Source organism: Glycine soja, chromosome 17 (assembly GCF_004193775.1).
Source record: "Glycine soja cultivar W05 chromosome 17, ASM419377v2, whole genome shotgun sequence".
NCBI classification, from domain to species: domain Eukaryota; kingdom Viridiplantae; phylum Streptophyta; class Magnoliopsida; order Fabales; family Fabaceae; genus Glycine; species Glycine soja.
This window is the reverse complement of record NC_041018.1, coordinates 31,265,269-31,285,607: the sequence shown is the minus strand read 5'-3', so window position 1 is coordinate 31,285,607 and position 20,339 is coordinate 31,265,269. Positions and strand designations below refer to the sequence as shown.

At 36.8% G+C, this 20,339-nt stretch overlaps 2 protein-coding genes across 2 annotated transcripts; both read right to left on the bottom strand.

Annotated features, from left to right (window-relative positions):
- Positions 1-7,504: 7,504 nt before the first annotated feature.
- Positions 7,505-10,455, bottom strand: LOC114393945 (probable WRKY transcription factor 11). The gene is made up of 3 exons (XM_028355462.1): positions 9,694-10,455; positions 8,045-8,170; positions 7,505-7,956 (listed from the first exon to the last, which is right to left on the bottom strand). The coding sequence occupies exons 1-3, from the start codon at positions 10,338-10,340 to the stop codon at positions 7,779-7,781; spliced, it is 951 nt and encodes a 316-aa protein (XP_028211263.1). The 5' UTR covers positions 10,341-10,455; the 3' UTR covers positions 7,505-7,778.
- A 1,411-nt stretch (positions 10,456-11,866) lies between these two features.
- Positions 11,867-19,671, bottom strand: LOC114391634 (probable WRKY transcription factor 11). Its single transcript, XM_028352618.1, has 4 exons — positions 19,570-19,671; positions 19,197-19,377; positions 15,558-15,736; positions 11,867-12,706 (listed from the first exon to the last, which is right to left on the bottom strand). The coding sequence occupies exons 1-4, from the start codon at positions 19,669-19,671 to the stop codon at positions 11,867-11,869; spliced, it is 1,302 nt and encodes a 433-aa protein (XP_028208419.1).
- Positions 19,672-20,339: the final 668 nt, after the last annotated feature.

Genomic DNA, 20,339 nt, shown 5'->3' with positions numbered 1-20,339 from the left:
CAAGACTTTTAAAGAAGTCTAGAAAAGCATGTTTCAAAATCATAAAATGAAAATGCAATGGTTAATTGGTTATGAACAGTTATTCTTGTTATACTTTAAAATCAGTTAGCCTTTTCTTGCACTTTTCAATAAGGGACAATTAAAAAAAATGACAGTTTTCAACTATGAAAATTTCAATTGTCGTTTAAAATTTATGGCAACACTATAAAAAAAGAAATATGAAATGAAATTGAAGGTAGAAACTTTTCGATTTGAATCTTCGATTATTATGATGGCCTGAAAATGATGAATATAATAATGGCTATTAGCATTTGATCAATCACGTTGAGTAAAAAATGGTCGAAGTTGAAAATATTCGAGGATGAAATTTAGTTAAAGAAGATGAATTGCGGCCTTAGTATTTCAAAGTTACAGCCTCTGACATAAAACTGTTGAAAAGTGTCGATCGAAATTTATTATATATATATATATATATATATGATTGTGTGTGTGTGTGTTAAGATTTCGAAATTGAAAAAGAAAGATTGGTCTAATGTTACGAAAAAGGCTAGTCACCTGAATGTATGTTTCGAATGGGTATCAAAATTCCATTATGATTTTAAAACAAAAATGTGTGGAGGAAAGTCAATTGAAAAATAATTTCAATAAAAGAAGGCTATTGATGTGATATCAAGATGGCATTTTAAAATAAAATATAATGAATGAAATTTCAATTTTAAAGTTCTCATGAAATCCAACTGAAGCTGGATGAATTCTTGCGCAAAAGAAATCAATACTTATGTTGGATTTAGTCTACATCTGATCCTGCTCACTTGTAATTTCCCATCGAAATAGGAGGTTCATGAACATTACTATATTAAAAAACACACTGATAATTTTAAGTTGCGACTATTTTACATTAATTATTTAAAAATTTAAAATATTGATGGAGCATTATCGTTAGTTTTTATGGAAAACAAAAAAAGTATTAAAATAAAATTTTCAAAAACATAAAGAACTAAAATAAAAATTTTAAAATTTAATATACCAAAATAAAACAACAATAAAATATAAAGGACCAAAAATAACATTTAATCAATATAATAATACCACCTTTAGTCTTATCTTAATATTTACGAATCAAATTTCATCTAAATAAATTCTTCACAACTAAAACTCGAGTCACTTTTGCTATTCTTCATATTATTTACTTTCATAAGATATATTGATGATAGTCTTAGTTTCTTTAGATAGCTTGTTCATAATTTATAATTTTTTTATATAAATAAATACTACTCCATACTTAAATATAAATATAAATAATTAATTTTACATTGATTAAGAAGTTGGTTAATGTTATTCAATTTTATTAATCATATTTAAAAAATATTTGTTTCCTAAAATATTATTCATTAGTATTTGATATCAAGAATGAAAAGAAGTCATGAACTAAAATAATAATTAATTGAAAAATATTTTTTCAAAAGGTATGATTAAATATTTTCCTTAAACAAAAGGCATTTCAATCCAATGATGTACTTACATCGTTAATATCCAAAGTAAATAGCAACAAAATTAAAAATAGTTTTGTTGGTGGATTCGTAGTAAGGGATAAAAGATTCCTGAGTTAGAGGCCAAGAAATACCTCCAGAATGCAAAGGTAAGAAGCTAGAAATTCTGAATTTTTCATTGCCTTCCTCTTGATTCATTACATATATTTATAGTGTTGAAATGAAAAGGATAGATATTAATCCTAACGGTCTTGCCAGCACACAGGGGACAAGCCATAACTAATTGCTACCCGCGGGGGAAAAGCAAAACGATGGTGCAAGCCGCACGCACGATGAGGAAGGCCAGCAGCACTCAAAGGTAAGTTTCCTAAATTGTCCCTCTGCTGCTCTGCTGTTGATAAAGCTTAGTGGATGTATTTTTCCCAACTCAGAGGCCTCTTCATGGTTCTCTTCGGCCTTGTGGCTGCTGCGCTATCATCTTCTACTGCTTCCTGAAACACCTTGTCCTCAAGGTGGTAGATACCTTGGAGGTCAGTCCAATTCTCCCAAGTTGCGTCTTCAGGCTGTAAACCAGTCCATTGGACTAGGACTGATAGTTGAGGGGGGTTGTGATTGTCCCATTTATGATCCAGGATGGCAAGCGGTTCAACTGCCGGATTGTTGTCCCATGAAGATGGCAGAAGAGATTGTGTTGACACGAGAGGACCATGGTGGGGTTTAAGCTTGGAGCAGTGGAACATGGGGTGGATTTTAGCAGTTGACGCAAGGCTAAGCGATAAGATACTTTTCCCACTAATTCGATGATCTGATAGGGGCCATAAAAACGCTTTCCTAGTTTTGAAACTTATCAGCGATCGAAGTTTGGCGGTAAAGTCTTAGCTTCACATAGACCCAGTCCCCAATTTTGAAGTTGACTTCTTGACGGTGAGGATCAGTAGAGTTCTTCATTCGTGCCTGAGATCGTTCGAGTTTTTGACGAAGGGCATCAAACATATCTTGGCGAGTGGTAAGGAGGAAGTCCACGGCCTCGACTGATGATGAACCAGGAAGGTAGTCCGGGATATCGGGTGGTGGTTTCCCGTACATTACCTCGTATGGCGATAAATTTATCGAAGAGTGACAGGTAGTATTGTAACACCACTCCACAAGGCTTAGGAATTTGCTTTATTTGGTCGACTTGTCATGAACGAAGTTGCGAAAGTATTGTTCAACGACGCGATTGAGGACCTCCGATTGGCCGTCACTTTGAGGATGGTAGGCAGTGCTCATACGCAGCTTGGTGCCGCATAGCTTGAAAGGTTCACGCCAGAACTTGCTCACAAAAATAGGATCTCGGTCAGAGATTAAACTCCGAGGAAATCCATGGAGCTTGCATACCAGGTCGATGAAGAGTTGGGCCGTGAAGTGGGGCGGTAGTGATCCTAAGTGGGCGCCTTTAGGGAAATGGTCAACGACAATCATAATGATCATGGCTCCATTCGAATTGGGTAGCCTGATAATGAAGTCGAGAGCCAAATCTTCTCAGAGTCGTGACGGTGGCGGAATCGGTTGGAGAAGTCCCGTCGATTTCTAGGTAATGTACTTCGTCTGTAAGCAATTCGTGCATTGCTTAATGAACTGCTGAGTATCGCGACGCATGCCCTCCCAGAAGAAGCTTTGTTGAAGACGACAGAGAGTCTTGGCCAGTCCCATATGACCACCTAGCGGAGATTTGTGATACTCTTCTAGGAGGAGAGGAATGAAGGGATTTCCACGATTAATCCATATGTGCCCCTGGTATAGCAAGAGGTTATCCCTGATTTTGAACTCTGGGCATTGCAGAGGGTTATCGTGAACACGATTCATGAGAGTTTTGAATTCTTCTAACACGGCTAATTCCTTCCTCAGGTCGTCCAGGAATTTGAGATGGGGCGTTGAGACAATCAAAAAAGCTTATGTTGTTTGTCCAAGCTCATGTAGACGCGAGAGTGCGTCCGCCACCACATTGTTGTGCCTTGCTTTGTATTGGATTGTGTAATTATAGCCAAGGAGTTTAGCGAGGTACACGTGTTGTTCTAAGGTCTGCACGAGCTGTGTCATCAGTTCGCGTAGTCTTTTGTGGTCAGTGAGGATGACGAAAGCATGGCCCAGAAGGTATTGGAGCCATCGTTTCACGGCGGTGGTGATGGCGTGCAGTTCGTGGATATATGTCGGTGATCTGAGCAGTTTGGGACAAAATTGCTTGCTGAAGTAAGCAATTGGGTGACTGCGCTGCATCAACACGACTCCCATGCCGAAACCCAACGCGTCGGTCTCGACAACAAAAGGGACACTAAAGTCCGGCAAAGATAACACCGACGTGATGATCATGGCCTGTTTTAATTTGTCAAATACATCCTGGGCCACGGGAGACCATGCGAATTGATCCTTCCGTAGTAGTTGGGTAAGCGGCTCCGCGATTTGAGCATATTGGTGGACGAAACGCTGATAAAACCCAATCAAGCCCAGGAACCCGTGCAACTGTTTGGGAGATTATGGGACTGGCCATTGTAGCATAGCTTTGATTTTGGAAGGATCTGGCTCCACTCCCTGGGATGAGACAAAGTGACCGAGGTACTCAATACGGAGTTGACCGAAGACGCACTTGGATGGTTTTAGATGGAATGCACCTTGTTGCAGAGTCTGGAAGACACAGTCAAGGTGTTTGAGGTGAGCCTTGAAATCACGACTGTAGACCAAGATGTCGTCGAAGAATACCATAACGAATTTGCGAATGAATGGACGAAACAATTAGTTCATCGTGGCCTGGAATGTAGATGGCGCATTGCAAAAGGCCAAAAGGCATTATAACATACTCATAGTGGCCCTGGTGCATCCTGAAAGTCGTTTTAGGAACATCATGCTCCACCATACGAATTTGATGAAAACCTTGGGCAAGGTCCATCTTTGAAAACCAGGAAGAATGGCCCAAGTCATCGAGGAGTTCGTCTATGGTTGGAAGTGGAAATCTATCTTTAATAGTGATCATATTCAAGGTGCGGTAATCTACACAGAATATACCTGTAAGGGCGGACATTGACCGGTTTTGAGTTTGGTTCGAGGTGAATGGTGTGGTCCGCCGGTCGGGATGGTGGAAGCAGGGCCAGAGTCTGGAAGAGGTGGGAGAACTGGTCAAGAAGACGACGTAATGGAGGGGGTGCAAAAGGAGAGCCTGAAGGAACTAGGCTCCGTTCCTGGAGTTGGATGTGGAACAGGGTTGCGACCTATTATGTGTTGACCAGACATCGCACTTGGCCGTGGTGGATTTCAGATGGGCCTGAGTCGATGCAGCCTTGAATAGTAATGGGCTCTCTATTATGCTTGAAAGTCATGGTGAGGTGCGAATAGTCAGTGGTGATTGGGCCCAAAAGTTTGAGCCAGGCCACACCTAAGACTATATCAGTACCGCCTAAGGCCATCACATGCTGGTCTAGGGTAAACGCACGACCCTGGATCGAAACGGTGACATCACAACAAACCTTGTCACATGTGATTTCGGTGTCGTTGCCCACCATGACAGCCAGTGCAGGGATTGGTTGCGGCACCAAGTGAAGGAAGTGCGCTAAGAAGTCGTGGACAAAATTATGGGTGCTGCCACCGTCCACGAGAATGATGAAGTTGTGGCCTTGATGCTACCGACGACGTGAAGAGTGGCTGAGGTCGGATGGCCAGACAACACGTGGAGACTTAACTAGGCAGGAGGGTGGTCTGTAGGGGTTGATGAGGGGGTAGTAGGCTCATAGGGGTCAGGAGGGTCAAGGGTTTGGGTGTCGTCCTCCTCGAAGGCAAGAAGGAGAAAAAACTTAGCACGACTGTGATGGTTGGGGCCATAGCGTTCGTTGTAGTTGTAGCACAAGCCACGCTCGCGACGCGACGCCATTCCTACTTGGGTAAGGCGTTTATAGGTGGGGGTGGCAAAAGGGGTGGAAGAGTCGAGGAAGGTGGGAGAGTAGAAATTGGTTGGGGTGCAAAGGAAGGTGGTTTGGGGCGGGATGAACGACGAGCGTCGGTAAGTTTGTCCTCCTGAAGGCGGGCAAGGGCCACCGCTTGGACAAGGGACAGAGGTTGAAGGGCCAAAACCTCTCGGCGGATTTTCAGGAAGAGACCAAAAATGAAGCAACTTAGGAGGAAAGGGGTGGAAAGACCCATAATACAGTTCGCAAGGGCCTCAAATTCGACGAGGTAGGAGGAAACTGAGCCCTGTTGGGAGAGCTTGAACAGAGTGCCTCGAGGGTCGTTGTATAGTGAAGGGGCAAAACGCAGTTCAAGAGCCTAAAGGAAGGATGACCATGAGGGTAGGGGAAGAGGTTTCGAGTGCTTGAAGGCAAGAAATAACCTCGTCCAGCCGGGAGTGCAGGGAGTTTTGGGTGGTGGTGAGGGTGTTCTGGTTTTGGGTAAAGTGGGTTACAGCTTCCTCCAAACGGGATATGGTATGAGAACGGGTATTGTCGGCCATGGGAGGGATCAATGAAAGCACCAATTGGTAGCAGGGGATAAAAGATTCTTGAGTTAGAGGCCAGGAAATACCTCCAGAATGCAAAGGTAAGAAGCTAGAATTTCTGAATTTTTCATTGCTTTCCTCTTGATTCATTACATATATTTATAGTGCTGAAATGAAAAGGATAGATACTAATCCTGATGGTCTTGCCAGCACACAAGGGACAAGCCGTAACTAATTGCTACCCGCGGGGGACAAGCAAAACGATGGTGCAAGCTGCACGCACAATGAGGACACACACGATGAGGAAGGTCAGTAGCACTCAAAGGTAAGTTTCCTAAATTGTCCCTCTGTTGTTCTATTGTTGATAAAGCTTAGTGGATGTATTCTTCCCAACTCCGAGGCCTCTTCATGGTTCTCTTCGGCCTTGTGGCTGCTGCGCTATCATGGATTGTGTATGATTTCCTAGAGCAAGAAATCGTTAGTGTTTTGGTTGAGCTTTCTCTAGTTAAAATTCAGCCGTCAGCGCACATGCACAACATGTTTCCAAAAAATTGGTGGGGGCAGGTATCACTATGCCCCCTAAAAAGATGTGTGATTGTTTATGACTTTGAGTTATGACAATTATTTTCATGCAATGCATAAAATTATTAAATAAATAAAAGAATAAGGTCAAATAAGTTTTCTAAGATTTCAATAAATTTACGTATAGATTATTAGAGTTTAAAAAGTTTACTATTTTTTTAGAGAAAAATATAAGAATATTTAGTGTCATATGCAAGTCTTTCAATGTCATAAGTAAAAATTGTAGAGACTTAATTATAAATTTTATATTTAATAAAAATTGAATTAAACAACAAAACTTGTTTATTTTTTTAAAAAGAGTATAAAAAAATATGAACTTGTGAACGATAAAAAAAATCGAAATTTCAGTCAAGTTATAAAGAATACCACAATAATTTGTTTCTCAATGATAAAAAAAGAACTTCGTATAATTTTTTTCAAAAGTAATTATTTATTTCCAGTCAGGTGCAAAGCCAACGATTGAAGATACATCAGTCTCTTGGACCTCAATTTAACAATTGTTACTGGTTTGAATTCCACGACTAGGAATTGGAAGTTTAAAACCTTGAAGGTACAGATTGTTACTAAAAAACGGTGAAAAGAAAAAGTAATTCCCGAAAGAAAAAGTTAAACAAAACTTTTTTTTTAATATTCTTTCATAGTATTTCATTAAATCTCTTTATAACATTTCCTCCATTAGATTTAAACAAATATAATTAGTAATATTCTAATCCATTTAAAACTTAGTAAAAAAAAATTAATGACATCTTCTAGAGAAAATTTATTGATAAATCTATACTACTCTTAAAATAACATTTATAACACTTTGTCAACACGCCATTTAATTTCAATGACTTGTTATGTTAACCAAAGTCAGAGAACTAAAAATAAAAAATAATCATTACTTTATCACTATAAATAACCAAAAAAATATACTTATCAATCGAGTGGCCCTCCCTTGGATACCACCTCCTCCCAATACGGAAATCATAAATAATCATAACCATCAAGACTTTTGACAAAGGAGATATAGAAATAAATAAACAACTTGAGATTCCATTTTTCACCTCTCTACGAGTCTATGACAACTAAAATATAACAATAATAATAAAGATAAAAATAAAACAAATTTACAAGGCAGCCATTGTCCTTACTTCTTGGTTCTTCCCACTACACTTTCCAAAAATTATATATATATATATTTTTTAAAAAAGTCCTCCACTTCCAAATTTATTATTATTTTTTTATTGGACCTTCTTTCTCATTCTCTACGTTGACTCGAACACCAACCCCACCACCCCGGCTGCGTTCTCCTGCATCGCAGCCTGAACCGCGTGCCTGTGCTCCCCCTCGTACGTCACTATCAGCATTGCAGGATCGTCTGGTGCGCGCTCCACGTGCTTCCTCGCTGGGCACCCTCTAATCGTGCTGCACTTGTAGTAACCCCTGATGATAAAAAAAATCGACGTCAGGGAACGAGTCTTGATGAGATAAAAGTCAACTAAATCAACGGTCAAAATTAAATATCACTCACCTTGGGTATGGGGAACCCTTGATCGGTTTCTGACCGTACTTCCTCCACGAGTACTCGTCCGGTGGAATATCGGCGACTTTTGAACTAATCGCCGGCACTCTCACAGTGCTCTTCACCCTATTTTTCCTGAACACAAATAAAAAAAATTTATTAATATATTAATTACTTAATAAATTTAATTTCTACACACAACTAGCACAAAAAATCTACATACACACTCAATAAAAAGTTATTAACCAACATGTATGAAATGGGATTCAAATTTGCGGAAAGAAAAATATTAGTACTACTAAAGATAGCTAATTAATTTTTCAAAAGAAATTAATAGTCAACAAAGTCGATCAATATTTAAAACAAAAAGACTCAAAAATATTATTCCAAAAATCATTAATAGTAAATTCAACAAACTTACTAATTATAATAAATTTATAATTAAAAGGTAATATAATTTTTTACACTATTAATAAATATATAGTTTATATATTATAAAGAGATTTTATACTATCTTTGAATTGCAAATAAAATAACTATATTATAATCACATTCACGACAATTGATTAACTTTATATAATTTCTTTATTATAACAGTGGATAAAAAAAATAAAGTCTAGAATATTTAGGCTTACTACATAATTGTAAGTTGAATTATTAAAAGTTGAATAAAAACGAAGGGCAACCTAACATGGATGCAATAAATTAAACAGAAGGTCAACAGTCAAAGGCAAATAACTAGAGAGAGAGGGAGAGAAAAAACGACAAGGGATTGAATCTTGGTTGAGTTTGGCAAGTTTGAATTTGTGTGCCTTGTTTTGTTTCTGAGACAGCAATTTCTAAAAACTCGCTTCTTGACAAGAGAGGAGGAAGGAACCCTATGCTGTTTTGTCAATATCACGCGTGGTGTACCTATTTAATGCATTTTCACTGCACCACTACCGAAATCGTTGACTCCCAAACGCGGCCTTGCCCCACCCACGCGACCCTGTCACGTGATTAGTTAAATAAAAACACTTCAACGCTCTCCCCACTTTACACCGTCCATCCCACACTTTCAAAAACATTATCTTTCATCATTAATTACTAATTAATGTTTTGTATTTATTTCTTCTAAATTAAATAAAAATAAATAATTTTAATCGTTAATAAAAAAATAATTAATGATATCTTGTTGTATTTATAGTAATTTCATGTGTTTATATACGAATTAACTATTTTTTTTCATAAAGGGTTGAAATTTAAGATTGTTTTGATGGTACTTTAAAACATGTTTTTACAGGTGCTGAAGCCTGATCGTAATATTTTTTATTATATTTTAAATTAATAAAAAAATATAGTATTTGTCATATTTTTATATGAAATTAATAAATTAACTTATTTTGATAGTTTTAATCAGATAAAAATTTAAGAAAAAATAGACTTTTAAGTATACTTTAATTAATTAAAATTATGTTTAAATTTTATTAGTATTAACCAAAATTTTAGAAGATTCTCCTATAAAAAACTAAAATTTTAGAAGGTAGAAAACGATTTCATTTTTCTTAATTTATTAATTAATTTTTAAAAGACTTGGTCAACAACTTTGAAGAGTTACGACGTGCACCTTTCAAAAAGGAAAAACTGAGTTACGAACGATTTGGTGAACGCGATTTTACCTTCGCTTAACGCAGTGGCACTTGCTGTTGCCGGAGACATCGTCGGAGTGTTCGCGGTGTTCGTGGCACCGCTTCTTGAACGCCGGACGTTTTCCGGCGGAGGTCGCCGGTGGCGCGAGGAAAATCTTCCCATTGGAGACGCTGCCGTCGCCGGTGATCGCGGAGGACATGAAAGAGGAGTTAGAGGAAACGCTGAAGGTTTCCTTCGAGAACTCGAGCTCGACGGATTTGGCGTTGGAGCTCAGAAGCGCGTTGTGCGGCTTCGTGAAATCGAGCGTCACCGGCGTGTGGTGCACGGCCACCGGCGCCGGAGTAGGAAACTGCGCCAGCGCGGGAATATTAGGGTTTTGCGGCGGAGGAGGGAGTTGAATTGATGAGGTGGAAGCGTTAGTGTTGTGAACGGGTGCGTGTGGAGATGAGTACTGAACCGGGGCGCGTCTGAACCGGGCGTGGCCGGTTCGATTTAAGAGTGAAATAAGTTTCTTGAACTTTGAAACGGTAACGTCGGTAAGTTCGGTGTTTAAGTGAGAGGGTTGGTTGGAAAGGGTTCGGATCAGGTGTTTCATGCCCTTGAGGCCTTCTGATGCGGCTTCTTGAATGGCCTTTTGTTCGTCTAGTTTTGGGAACCCCATGAGTTCCACAGCCATTTTGTAAACTAAAACTATTATTTTGGATTTGTAGGAAAGAAAAGGAAACTTGAACTCTCAAAGTGTCATGGGAAGATAAGAAAGGAAAGCAGGATTGGAAGGGTTAAGAGGAGAGGGATATATATATATATATATATTTGTGTGTGTGTGGGGGGCTTGGTGAGAGAGAGTGGCTTGTGTTTGATCAGAAGTGATCTGATAATACTATTATTTAATTTGAGATGAGTTGGAAAACATGATTTAGGTAATTTTTTATATTTACGACTTTTTTGTCCTATTATGCATTGTGTAGGTTAAGAAAATAAAGGAAATAAATTTTTAAAGGATAAATTCAATATATAAAAATTGAGTTTGAATCTATGCAAAATATATTTTTTAGAGAAGAGTGATGAGTTCTAATTAAATTTTTATTGAAAATTAGTATTGATCCAAATAATTTAGCTTGCAAGAATACTTTAGATATCATTGAAAAACCTAAGGTCCTAATTATGATGTTGGTGGTGCCAAATTAATATATATTCAAGATAACTTTAAAACATCTGGTAGTATAAAAATTGTTTATTGATAATTTACCAAAATTAAACTCTTAATAATTTTTAGTACTTAAAGTATTAAAATACTCAGTTATAAATTTTTACTAAAAAGTTGATTTTAATTTGATTTCTTTTACCAATTTATAGTTCAACCCAAATATGTTTGTTTCCTGTGCAAACATTTTTTTTATAGTAAAAATGGTGTTTCTAAACTAGTAAATCAAATTCCAGCATAAACTATTTTATAAAATAATTTTCATGTCTTGAACATATTAAAATAAATAAATATAATTTACCAAAATATCACTAAGCAGAAATTTGGTATTTAGAACATATAAAATAATTTCTAAACTACAAACAATTTTATCAAACTCCTACATATTTTTTTTATGTATGAGAATCGAAGATAATATAAAAAAATTTACAATAAATCATACACATTGCTCTATCAATTGAGTTAAATCTTCTTGATTTTGATGTTTAATGTCTTCTCTCCTTAAATTGCTAAGCAAGAAGTTGTATTGTAGTTAGTGGAATAATTATTACCATAATTTTTTCCGTGGTTATATAAATTTAACATGTAAAATGATTTTTTTATTAAAATAAAAGGAAGATTGATACACATTTTATACAACACGAGAGTTTAGATCTATAAAATTAAATATTTAACAAGCTTGATTCTTTTTCTGCTGTATAACACAAGGCTAGATCAAATTGAAAAACAAAATTGTGATAAGAGCCTACAAATTTTACTAGAGCATAAACTATTATAATTACAAAGTTAAAATGTTGATATTGTTTAAGAACCATGATACATATGGAGACTTAAAAGTAATGTGGCTCTTAAATGATCAGCTTAAATCACAAAATCATTTACTCTTATGTAGACCCAATCAACAATTTTAAGGAATTATGATGTGAACCTTTTATTATCAATAAAGGCTCCTATTAAAGAATTATTTTTTAAAAGGGATTTAAAATATGAGTTAAATTTTAAACATTAAATACTATATTTTTTTTTAAAGTACTAGTCAACAACTTTAGAGTTATGATTTGGTGAAATGTGGTGTACCTTTGCTTGAGGTAGTGGCATTTGCTGGATCCAGAAATGTCTACAGACTGTTCATGGTGTTCATAGCATTGCTTCTTGAATGCCAACACTTTTTCGACGGAGGTTGTCGGTGGCGCCGGTGCTAGGAAGATCTCCTTGTTGGAGACATTGCCGTTGTTGGTGATGGCAGGGGAGATGAATGAAGATTTTGAGGGAACATTGAAAGTCTCCTTTGAGAATTCAAGTTCAACAGATTTTGCATTGAAGCTTATAAGTGGGTTGTGTGGCTCCATGAAATCGAGTGCCACGCTCGCCGGCATGCGGTGCACTTGCACCGGCACAGGAGACTGCACCAACGCGAACAAGTTAGGGTTTTCTGACAAAGGGACTTGAGTTGATGAGGTGGAAGCATTGTGAACCGGATTAGTTGAGTGAACCGGTGCGGTAGAGTGAATTGGGGTGCGCCTAAATCGGGCATGACCGGTTCGATTTAAAAGCGCATTGAGCTTCTTAAACTTTGAAACAATAATGTTGGCTAGTTCGGTGTTTATGTAAGATGGATGGTGAGAGAGGATTTGAATCAAGTTATCCATGCCCTTTAGGCCTTCCATTGTGGCCTCCTCAATGGCCTTTTGTTCATCTTGTTTTTGGAAATTCATGAGTTTCAGAATCACTTTTTGTGAAGATAAGAAGAGGAAGCGAGTTTGGAAGGGTGGAAGGGTGAAAGGAAGGGGTATATATATGGAAGAGTGGGGGGTAACTTGGTAAGAAACATAAAGTATCTTGGGTTTGAACCAAAGTGATTTGGTAATATTTAATTTGATATCAATTGGGAAACATGATAATATTTTTATGGCTTTTTTGTCCTATTAGGTATGCGAGTTAAGAAAATGAAGGTAATAAATAAAAATATAGATGTATTAAGTTATAATAATAAAATTAGCTAATGTTTATTTTTAAGTGAATGAAAATATTTAAGATAATGTATATGATGTTATTTAATTTAGTTGATGTACATGATGCAAGTTATAGTATTGTACTATATAAAAAAAGATATAAAGGTAAGTTTAATATGCTTTATATAAATTAGGGGTGTAAACAAGTTTAAATTGATCTATAAACCCAAATAATCTAGTTATATTTCAACAGATTGGGTAGAGTCTTTGAATTGGGTTGGACTTATTTTGTCTTACCCAATTAAAATGGATTTTGGTATTAGGTTAATGAAGTCTCAATATGATTAATCCAACTTAACCTGACTTGCATATTATATTAATAAAAAAAATCATCGTTAATGTTGTTTAGGATATGCATTATGTCATTTGAAATATGTATTTTTATATGATAGTGTTGAATTTAGATCATGGACTTACATTTTAAGTAATGTGTTGTTTTTATTCTTTCAAAATTACAAAATATATTATTATTTTATTAAATGACTCGACTACCAAACTTAGCACAACCTAACCCGATTAAGGGCAGGTCGGGTTGGGTTGGATAGCTTAACAACAAACCCAACCAACCAACTGTTTTCATTGGGTTGAGTCTTAAATTAAATCAAATCTAACCTAACTTGGACCATTACAACCACTAATATAAATCATTACAGTGGGATATATCGGTCAACTTGATCTATGTAGATCTAATCTAAATATGAAAGATGTTAAAAATAAAATAAAAAATTATCAAAAATAATAGTTCATTTTTTCTTTAAATTAGTTTATTAAGGTTTATGGACACCGACCAAAGAAATAAATACTATACCCCTTTGTCGGCACACTCTTTCCACTACATCCATTACGTCAATTTCTCTTTGTAATAAAGTTCACTCGGTGATTTCTCTTTCTTCATTGATAGATTCTCTATCTAAAATAAATTTTTCAATTTCTTCTCTTTCCGCATCTAGTCAACATCTTCCTTCTCTATTCAAGCATTTTTTTCTTTCTCTAATTAACATGTTTAACAGAATTAAATTTTCCTCTAGAAACTTTTAATATTAAAACTTTCACCCTGAAATTTTCAGTTGGCCTGAGTTACTTAACGAAGGATAAAAAAACTAACCCAATTCGATTATTTATTAAATTAGACCATATATGACTCAACTTGGGTCACTTACACCCCTAATATAAAATGGTTATAATTAGGTATGTGGGTCAACTTGGTCTGCATAGGTATGGTCTAAATATGCTTGTACATAAATAGGTCGAATTGGTTTGATCCATGAATGAACACCCCAACATTGATTGATCCACGTTGGTCCTTGAGGTTGGCAAAGTAGCTTGTGAACCTAACAAAGTATGAAAAAAAATACTAAAAATAAAAATAAATTATAAATAAAATATAAAAAAATAATACTTTATGCTATAGTCAGGAAATAAATACTTTTATTTTAAATAAAATTGTACATTTGTGTCTTATTATACCCTCTTGTTGGTACACTCTCTCCATCGCATCCACTACATTGATTCATCTCTCTTCAATGAACTCACCAATTTCTCTTTCTTCATTGATGATTTGTCTCTCTAAAATAAATTGTCTGATTTTTTCTCTGTTCACCTCGAGTCAACGTCTCCCTTCTCTATTCAAGAATTTATGTCCTTGGTTTATTTAACACTCTTAAAAAGATTTAATTTTCCTCTAACATACTAAATACCTAAACTTCTACTCTCAAAATTTTTGTTGGGTTAGGTTGCTTAACAAAAAACAACACACCCAACCCAACTATGTTTCATTTGGTTAAGTCTTAATTTAGACTAAATTCGACCCAACTTGAGCCACTTACTAATGGAAGCTTGCTTGAGAAGCTTTTATGGAAGCTGGATTTTTTAGCTTCAATTAGGTCCTTCAATGGTGATTTTCAGCCATGGAATTGTGGCGGAAGATAAAGGAGAAGAAGTGAGAGAAGGAGCCATCCACTAGAGAATAAACTATGGAAGGAGAAGCTTCACCACCAAGAGAGTGTCTTGGATAAGAAGCTTAGAGAGGAAATTTCAATGGAGGAAGAGAATGAGAGATAAGGGGACGTGGGAATTAAAGAAATTAGGGAGAGAAGTTGAATTTTGAAGTGAATCTCACAAGTTTCACATTCACCAAATTTATGACAAGTGTTGCACATGTTTCTATTTATAGCCTAGCACACGGGAAGCTTCCTTGAGAAGCAAGGAAGGTAGCTTCCTTGGGAAGCTAGAGGAAGAAAACTTCCTTGAGAAGCTAGAGGGGGGCTACTCACACCCCTCCAATAGCTAAGCTCACCCCCATGCCAAAAATATAATTGGAAGCTTCCTTGAGAAGCAAGGAAGGTAGCTTCCTTGGGAAGCAAGGAAGAAAGCTTCCTTGAGAAGCTAGATGGGGGCTACTCACACCCCTCTAATAGCTAAGCTCACCCCTATGCCAAAGTACATGAAAATACAAAAAAAGTCCCTACTACAAAGACTACTCAAAATGTGCTGAAATAGAAGGCTAAAACCCTATACTACTACTGTACCCTTAACTTGTAGGGTAGGATGCCCTTAATTTGTAGGATACCCTACAAACCTAAAATGGCCAAAATACAAGGCCCAAAAGAAGAAAAAATATTCTAATATTTACAAAGGAAAGTCGACCCAACCTTGGCTGATGGGCTCAGAAATCTACCCTGAAGTTCATGAGAATCTTAGGGCCTTCTTCACCAACTTTAGCCCAATCCTCTTGTAGCTTCTTGCTTATAGCTCTAGTGACTGGTCCCTTCCTAGGGAGGATTACATCATCCCCTCCCCTTTGAAGTGGATTTGGCCTCAAATCTGTTGGTTCCTCCTCCTTAGTACCATCTCCACCTGCAAAAGGAATTAAATAAAAAATGTTAAAAGTGGTGCTGACTCCATACCCTTAGTCCTATAGGCATTTTTATTGATCCTCTCCAAGACCTGAAAAGGTCCATCATCTCTAGGACTAAACTTGGATTTCCTCTAAGTAGGGAATCTATCCTTCCTAAGATGGAGCCAAACCTAGTCCCTCTCATTAAGAACTAGCTCCTTTCTTCCTCTATTGCTTTTAGTTGCATACACCTTTGTTTGGTTCTCTATTTGATTCCTAACCCTCTCATGCAACTTCTTTACAAACTCTGACCTAGATTCCCCTTCTTTATGTATAAAAGAAGTGTTAAGTGGGGGGGGGGGGGAATTAGGTCTAAGGGTGTTGGAGGATTGAACCCATAGACAACCTCAAAAAGGGATTGCTTGATGGTTCTATGAACCCCTCTGTTGTAGGCAAATTCTACATGAGGAAGATACTCATCCCAAGACTTATGGTTGCCTTTCAGCAGATCCCTTAAAAAGGTGGATAGAGAGACATCTTCACTACCTCTGTTTGCCCATCAGTTTGTGGATGACAAGTGGTAGAGAAAAGAAGCTTAGTTCCTAACTTAGTCCATAAGTTTTTTCAGAAGTGGCTAAGGAATTTAGCATCTGTATCTGACACAACGGTCCTAGGCAAACCATGGAGTCTCACAACTTCCCTGAAGAAGAGTTTTGAGATGTGAGAAGCATCATCTACCTTGTGGCATGGTATAAAGTGTGTCATCTTGCTAAACCTATCCGCCACCACAAAGATAAAGTCTACACCTCTTTGGGTTCTAGGAAGCCCATGGACAAAGTTCATACTAATGTCTACCCATGGTGTAGATGGGATAGGTAAGGGTGTGTATAGCCCATGAGGCATCACCCTAGACTTGGCTTGTAAACAAGTCATACACCTAGTGCAATGCTTATGGACATCTTTCTTTATATAGGGCCAATAGAAATTTTATTTGAGTAAGACAAGGGTCTTGTCTATCCCAATGTGGCCCTTGGCCCACCCTTATGGATCTCTATCACAAGTAATTTCCTGATGGATGCTTGGGGTATGCAAAGTTTTTCCTCTTTGAACAAATACCCCTCAGCCAAATAGAATCCATCTTAGGCCTTTTGCCCACAACTCTCATAAATGGGAGAGAAATGTTCACCTGAAGCATACAATTCCCTAATATTATCAAATCCTAAAATTTGAGCTCCTAGGGAGCAAAACAATGTGTGCCTTCTAGAGAGGGCATCCACTACCACATTTGTGTTGGATCAAGTGGCCTCAGAATAATTAAGAAGAGGGGGGTTGAATTAATTATTAATGTGTCTTGACTAATTAAAAAATTATCCTTCTTAATGTTACTAGATTCAACTAGGCTTTTACTACTAAGTTAAGAAAGTAAAGAACAAAAACAATAACTTAACCAAAAGTAAAAGCGACAATTAAAAGTATACAACGGAAATTAAATAGTGTAGGGAAGAAGACAAACACAAGATTTACACTAGTTCAACCACAATCCGTGCCTACATCCAGTCCCCAAGCAACCAACAGTTCTTGAGATTTCTTTCAACCTTGTAAAATCCTTTACAAGCCAAAGATCCACAAGAGATGTATCCTCCCTTGTTCTCTTTGAACAACCAAGTGGATGTACCTTTCACTTGAACTGATCCACAAGAGATGTACCCTCTCTTGTTCTCAGTATAACAACCCAAGTAGATGTACCCTCTACTTGTGCCACAAAGAATGTACCCTCCAATGTATTAGGACAAAGAATTCTCAGGCGGTTAGTCCTTTGAATCTTTGTAAGGGGAAACAAAAGATATCTCAGGCAGTTAGTCCTTTGAAATCTTTTGTTTAAGGGGAAAGGAAGAATCAAAAGAATTCTCAGGCGGTTAGTCCTTCTATTCTTTTGGCAAAGGGAGAAGAGAGACACAAAAGAATTCAGGCGGTTAGTTCTTCTATTCTTTTGGCAAATGGAGAAGAGAAGAAAAGATAGCACACTTTTGTTTTCTGCAGAATTTTCACTTGCAGGAAAACAAGGTTTGGAAAAACGAAACTTAGAAAGCTTTTTGGCAAAGGAAGAACAAGAAGAGAGATGAGTAGAAAGGAATTCTTAGAAGTTCTCAAAAATTGTTAAAGAGTTGTAAAAATTCTTATTGAATGCAAGTCAAGGTCTTACTTTTATAGACTCTTCATGTCTGGTCAAGAAAACCATTGGAAGAGTTATAACCTTGAGAAAATCATATCAAGAGTTACAACTTTTGACCTTTTATTCAAAATTTATCATTGGTAATCGATTACCATAATCATGTAATCGATTACACAATGCATTTTATGAAAAGTTGTGACTCTTCACAATTGGATTTGAATTCCAACGTTCAGATACATTGGTAATCGTTTACTAATATAGTGTAATCGATTACACCATTTGAAAATATTTTGGAACGTTGCAAATCAGTTAAAAATATTATGAAATCAAATTTCGTCACTGGTAATCGATTACATGAAACTGGTAATCGATTACCAGAGAGTAAATACTCTGGTAACTTAGAAATTTTTTTAGAAAACTCTTTTGTAAAAAAAATTGTGCTATGTTTGGATTTTTTGAAAAAATACTTCCCTTGTGAAGTCTTGACTGTTGCTTCTCGATTTCTTCTCTTGAATCTTGAAATCAACTTCTCTTGAATCTTGAATCTTGAGTCTTGAGTCTTGATCTTAATTGTTCTTGAATATTGAATCTTGAAACTTAATTGTTCTTGAATCTTTATTCTTTGAGACTTGATTCTTGAAGCCTGATTCTTTTGGAACTTGCTTAACTCTTGATTCTTTGGCATCATCAAAATAATCTTGGAAGTCATTGCTTCCCCAATCTCCCCCTTTTTGATGATGACAATCCTGAAATCAAGAGGATACATACAAGTTTTGTTCTACCGTTCACTAATCTTTTTCTCCTTTTTTCCTTTTCAATTTATGCTTAATTTTAAAGCTTTGAAAATATAATATCTTGATTTCTAAAATACCCATTTTTCTCTCCCCCTTTGGCAACATCAAAAAGGCCAAAGTGCGTAAAACATGAATAATTTAATCATACCCAAAGCATAATTTGTAAAACAAACATAAAAGATTCTAAAACATACATAAAGCAAAACATGAATAAAACCAAATTGAAATGCAAACCACTTAGTCATATATCACAAACCATAAATATCATGTTCAGTCATACTAAGAAAATATTAAAAAAATACTAAGTGTTCAAATGTCATAATAATATAGCCAAATACACGGCTAGAAATCAAAATACTATTAATAATAGTAATGTCTAAACTGATGGTAGTGGTGGAGGTAAATCAAGGCAGTCGCGAATGATGGTGACATCTTCTTCAACCTTTGTGATCCTTGAGTCCATTTTGTCGAATCACGTGTCCACTTGTCATTCCAAAGCATCAAACCTTTCACCAACATAGGTTTGAAGTCCATCAAACCTGTCCAAAATACTCTGAAGGAGAGAAGAGTCCCCTTCAACCGGTAATTGCCCTTCATCATTATTTGGTTGAACATCCTTTTTTACCCAAGAGCCATCACGCTCTTTGCGATAACAAAAGGACGCAACCACAGCAGCACCAATCAAGAAAGATCTCTTGATTGTAACATAAGGTTCAGAATCAAGAGGGATGTTAAAATGTTGAAGGAAAAGAGTGACTAAATGATGATAGGGCAAAGGAGAATTTAATCGCAATGCCTTATGCACGCGATACCGGACTAGGTGTGCCCAATCAATTTGTCGGTCGGTATGAAAGGCACACATGACTATAAGATGTTCTTCAGAAACCTGTGCAAGGTTTGAAGATCTTGGGAATAAGATACGAACAATAAGATAGTGAAGGATGCGGCTTTCAAGAGCCAATGAACCGGCAAGCAGCCTTCCGGTCATTTCCGCTTGGTTGGTGCAAACCAATCGGCGGGCATCATGCACAGAAAAATCAAACTTCCAATCATCGTCCAGTGCACCTTCAAATGGTACACCGTCACTAGACAATTAGGTCAAATCATATAAGTAGGATTGGTCAATGACCATCTTTATCCCATAGACCTCAGAAATCAAGGTACTTTCTTGAATTTCAAGGTTAGAATAAAAAGCTTTTACCAATTCAGAATACACAGGCAGTTTTAAAGACATAAAGGGAATGAGATTTGAGTTTTGAAATGCTTGAATGCATTCGAAACTCTCATCAGAAAAGAAATCCATATCTATGAACTTAGGGTCAATGATAGAATGAGAGGAGAAGAGGTTTGTGTATCATATACGTTGTTCTTCTGATGAGAACAATGAGGAGGAGAAAATGGAGTAAGGAATTGGAGTATCCTGAGTCTTGGAGTGTCGTTGGCTTCTACTTGAAGAACCCTTGTGCTTCTTCGATGGTTTCACCATTTGAGAGACTTATTTGAAATTTCAATCGGTTGAAATGAAAGAGGATGAAAAAAGATGAATTTTGGGCTTTGTGGGACGTGATTTGGATAAGAAATGAGTAAGTTATGGTAGAAATACGAATTGGGAACGAGGGTTCGCGAGAGGAATGAGAGGTTTTAAATTTCAGATTT

Bases quoted from the DNA above. Each gene is read 5' to 3' on its own strand.
- LOC114393945 (XM_028355462.1), bottom strand. From the start codon at position 10,340: ATGGCTGTGGAACTCATGGGGTTCCCAAAACTAGACGAACAAAAGGCC. The intron at 8,171-9,693 runs GTAAAATCGCGT...ATTTGTGTTCAG, and splicing joins TGCCACTGCGTTAAGCGAAG to GAAAAATAGGGTGAAGAGCA. The intron at 7,957-8,044 runs GTGAGTGATATT...TTTTATCATCAG, and splicing joins AAGGGTTCCCCATACCCAAG to GGGTTACTACAAGTGCAGCA.
- LOC114391634 (XM_028352618.1), bottom strand. From the start codon at position 19,671: ATGACCGGAAGGCTGCTTGCCGGTTCATTGGCTCTTGAAAGCCGCATC. The intron at 19,378-19,569 runs GTTTCTGAAGAA...GTTACAATCAAG, and splicing joins GATCTTCAAACCTTGCACAG to AGATCTTTCTTGATTGGTGC. The intron at 12,707-15,557 runs GTAGATTTCTGA...TTCAAACCCAAG, and splicing joins AGATTCTCATGAACTTCAGG to ATACTTTATGTTTCTTACCA.